Raw genomic sequence first — 3,496 nt, forward strand, 5'->3', positions numbered from 1 at the left:
TCTTTGTCTTTATCCTAAACTTATAAGTTATTTTTCTTTCTTTTAAGAATAACTTGATTCCTAAGCTATCTCTTGAAGCTTATCCAACACTTTTGTCATCAATTTAGCCTATGAAGTAAGGAACTTATTTGAAAATAATTGGATACATGATTAACTTTTAGAGTTTACATGATTAACATGTAATATCAAATTTAAAAACTACTTCAACTTCTTTTTTCATCCACTAGAAACAAAATTATTCTAGTGGAAAAAGACGACTAATCTCGTACGTCAAAACGATAAAAGCAATAAACGTCTAACGGTACCAGTTCATCGTGGCTGTCTCAGCTCTCTTCTTATCTTGTGAGAGAACAGTCTACAAGCATCCATGCTTAAATCCACCGCCGCTGCTAAAGCCACGTGCGCCGCGGCATCCTCCACGCATCTCACATACTTCTCCCCTACTTCCACCTTAGGCCTGCTCTGTTTCTCAACTCCTTCCACCCTGGTCGACATCACAAACCCCAAGTTATGTTGCGCTTGCGGTAGAAGAAACCCGAAATCCGACCCGCACCCTGAACGGGCTTTTGATGATCCACTACTCAACCGGGAGGAAAGATCAAAACTCCCATATGAGGGTGTCAAAGAAGCAGCCGTGTTGATGTCCGCGGCAGCGATGGTTCCGTCGATGACAAAACTCCCTCCGAATTTTGCCCTGATCGAAGACGACGAGGAGATTTCAGTAGCGATGTCATCTTGAAATAGATGGAACTGATAACCGAGGACATCAGAGAAGCCAGGCTCACGCCATGCCTCGAGACGACCCCATGGCTTCATTATGTTTCCATCAGGCCGGAGGATGAGCCATTCGCCGGGGCTTGACTTAGACACGCGCTTGGAACCGGGTGATGGTACGAAAGGTGTGGTAATTGAAGCCATAGCTACTGCTGAGCCAGAGAGATCATGGATCATTATCGACCAACCTTTTCTCTCCCTCCATGTATGTTTCTTTCCGGTGGTCAATGACGGCAATCTAAAGAATTAACATGAAATGAGTACAATTTTATGTGGTTGGTGACATTCTATAAGTAGTACGAACCATAGACTTAATTAATTAAAATCATATAACCCAAAACATATGAAAAAGAGTGAAAAATATTACTGACCTTGTAAGAATTGGGGAGTTTCTGATTCCAAACTTGCATGTGAAGACAGCTTGTTTCTTGTTTCCATGTACAAGAAAAACCTTGGGACTACACTCGGGCTCGCCTTCGAACTCAAACATAAATCTCCGGTCGGGTTCAACCCGTACGCTAACGTGAAGGTCCGGATTCTTTTTCTTTGACTTGTTATTAGTGCCCAACTCAACCCATTCATGGTGAGCCAAACACGTCCTAGTTTCCGCCGTCTTTAAATCCAATGAAATGTTAAAGCAACCAATAAGTTTCACACCCAAAGAAGGGACGAGTCCACACGATGCAACAGAGGAATAAACCTTGACGGAGAGGACACTCCGTTCAGGCTTCATATGAGACCATTCAATCTGAGCCTTGCTTAGAATGAAGCAAGCAGCAACGGTTGACACATCACCGGAGCACAACCGGGACTGGGATTCTGATTCGGTTCGAAACAGAACGGGAACCGCAACGACTTGGCGTGGGAAACTCTTGAATTTGATCTTACAGAACCAGTTACCAGGTGCTGCGTCCGAAATAGACGGTGATGCCCTAACAACCAAGTTTCCGACAGTAATTCGTAGGAAAGTGCACGGATCCATTGCGTGGGAGAGAAGTAAGCCAAGTAACACAAAACCCCCCGACAGTGTCTTAGGGTTTAATAAAATGATGTTGAAGAAAGTTATGTATTGGAGGGTATAAAAATGGAAAATTAGTGAGAAAGAAACAGCTGGTAAATGCAAATTATTTTACCAAAAATGTGTTTAACAGATTTTGTAGGATCATAATCCAATCTCACCCGCAGAACTATATTAATTTCCTTAATGTTGTAAAACTAAGTGGGGAAACTTGTTTCTATTATTAATCTCGACCAGGGGTCTTACATATATATATACATCAGGTCGTGTTTATCCTAAGTGGATAAGTATAACAGTCGATAAGCATTATCTCCTGCGGTCGGTACGGTCCTGGTCGGTCCGGTTATGTCGATCACAATCTGGTATATAACACTCCCCCTTGATCGACACATCCCGTACTGGTTCGTTGCATGCTTAATGTTGCCTCATTAAAACCTCTCCTGGAAAACCCCAAAACCAATGTGGCAAAATGGGAAACCATGGACAGGAAAAAGAGTACAACACATGAACTCCCCCTGATGAATGCATCACTGTAGTAGACGCATTCCATCTGGTATCCGAGTCTTCCTGAACGTTGAAGCTGCATGTGAATTGGTGAAGATGATCAACTGGATTCTCCTTGAATGAACTAGTGAATGTTGGACGTCTTGATGTCTTTGGAACTCCATAAAGATGTGGTCAGGATGTACATCTTTGCTGCTGATCACTCCATGTCATGGTCGGACTGATGGCGCTTCGAACGATGCTCGGATGGACTTTATAGTCTGCAATAAAACTTTACTTGCAGGTCCTTTTCATGTCCAACGGATATACTTTGGTTATATGGCTTTATCAAAACGTGGACATTCAATATATATTGAGTCTTCTGACCCAAACACATACGAACCACTTCTCTTTATATCTTTTGCCCATTTGGACTTATTTCTCTTCGTATGTGCCAATTGTTTTATCTATTGTAGCCAGTCTTTCTTTATTTCCTTTTGTCGATCAATGTTATGTTATAGACCTTGTCTATACACGTCCATTACCATGAGTGTCTAAGGTAAAACCATAAATAATTATTTGCTGCAATGGAACTCATCAAACTATGAATTCGCAGTCAAATGCACTCATGTCTTTTATACATAGCTATCGATCTTTTCTTGCCTTTAGCAATACTATATTTATTAAGCCACGACCAGGTATGCTTCTGGTCACTATCTTAGATTATGGTTCTCACTTTAGGCGTGCTGACTTAATCATTCACACACTCACACGGCTATGATTTTTCTGCAGTTTTACCATATGTAAGACATAGCCTGTTTAATCAATTGATAACTTGTATCATTGAAACTATTGAACCATTGAACCTCTCTTTAGGTTGGTTTGGTATAAACATAAACACAAGGAATTATAATATCCTCTATAGGGATATATGGACTGGTTGTACTAATTATTTTCTTAGTCTATCATTCGCAGCTGCCTTGTTTCAGTTCATGAATAGCTTAGGAACAAAACTATTCTATGAGAATTTCTTCTCATCTTTTTGATACTTTTATCATTTCTTTATCCAGTGATCAATATGCTACTTACTACATTTCTTTCTACTTATATCCAGACCTTTTCGAATTTGTAGTAGCATCCACCACATAGGAGTATATCTCCTTATAATCTGTTCCTTTGGTCTCTGTGAGTATCCTTGTGTAATCAAGCCATTCCTTGAAT

The 3,496-nt window shown here is 40.7% G+C and overlaps 1 protein-coding gene across 1 annotated transcript; it reads right to left on the minus strand.

Moving 5' to 3' along the window:
• Window positions 1-207: 207 nt before the first annotated feature.
• LOC108807751 (uncharacterized) lies at window positions 208-1,843 on the minus strand. Its single transcript, XM_056988419.1, is given in 2 exon segments — window positions 208-1,012; window positions 1,059-1,843. Coding segments are annotated over 2 exon segments (1,401 nt in total). The 5' UTR covers window positions 1,757-1,843; the 3' UTR covers window positions 208-309.
• Between the last annotated feature and the right edge of the window lie 1,653 nt (window positions 1,844-3,496).

Source organism: Raphanus sativus, chromosome 6 (assembly GCF_000801105.2).
Source record: "Raphanus sativus cultivar WK10039 chromosome 6, ASM80110v3, whole genome shotgun sequence".
Taxonomy (NCBI): domain Eukaryota; kingdom Viridiplantae; phylum Streptophyta; class Magnoliopsida; order Brassicales; family Brassicaceae; genus Raphanus; species Raphanus sativus.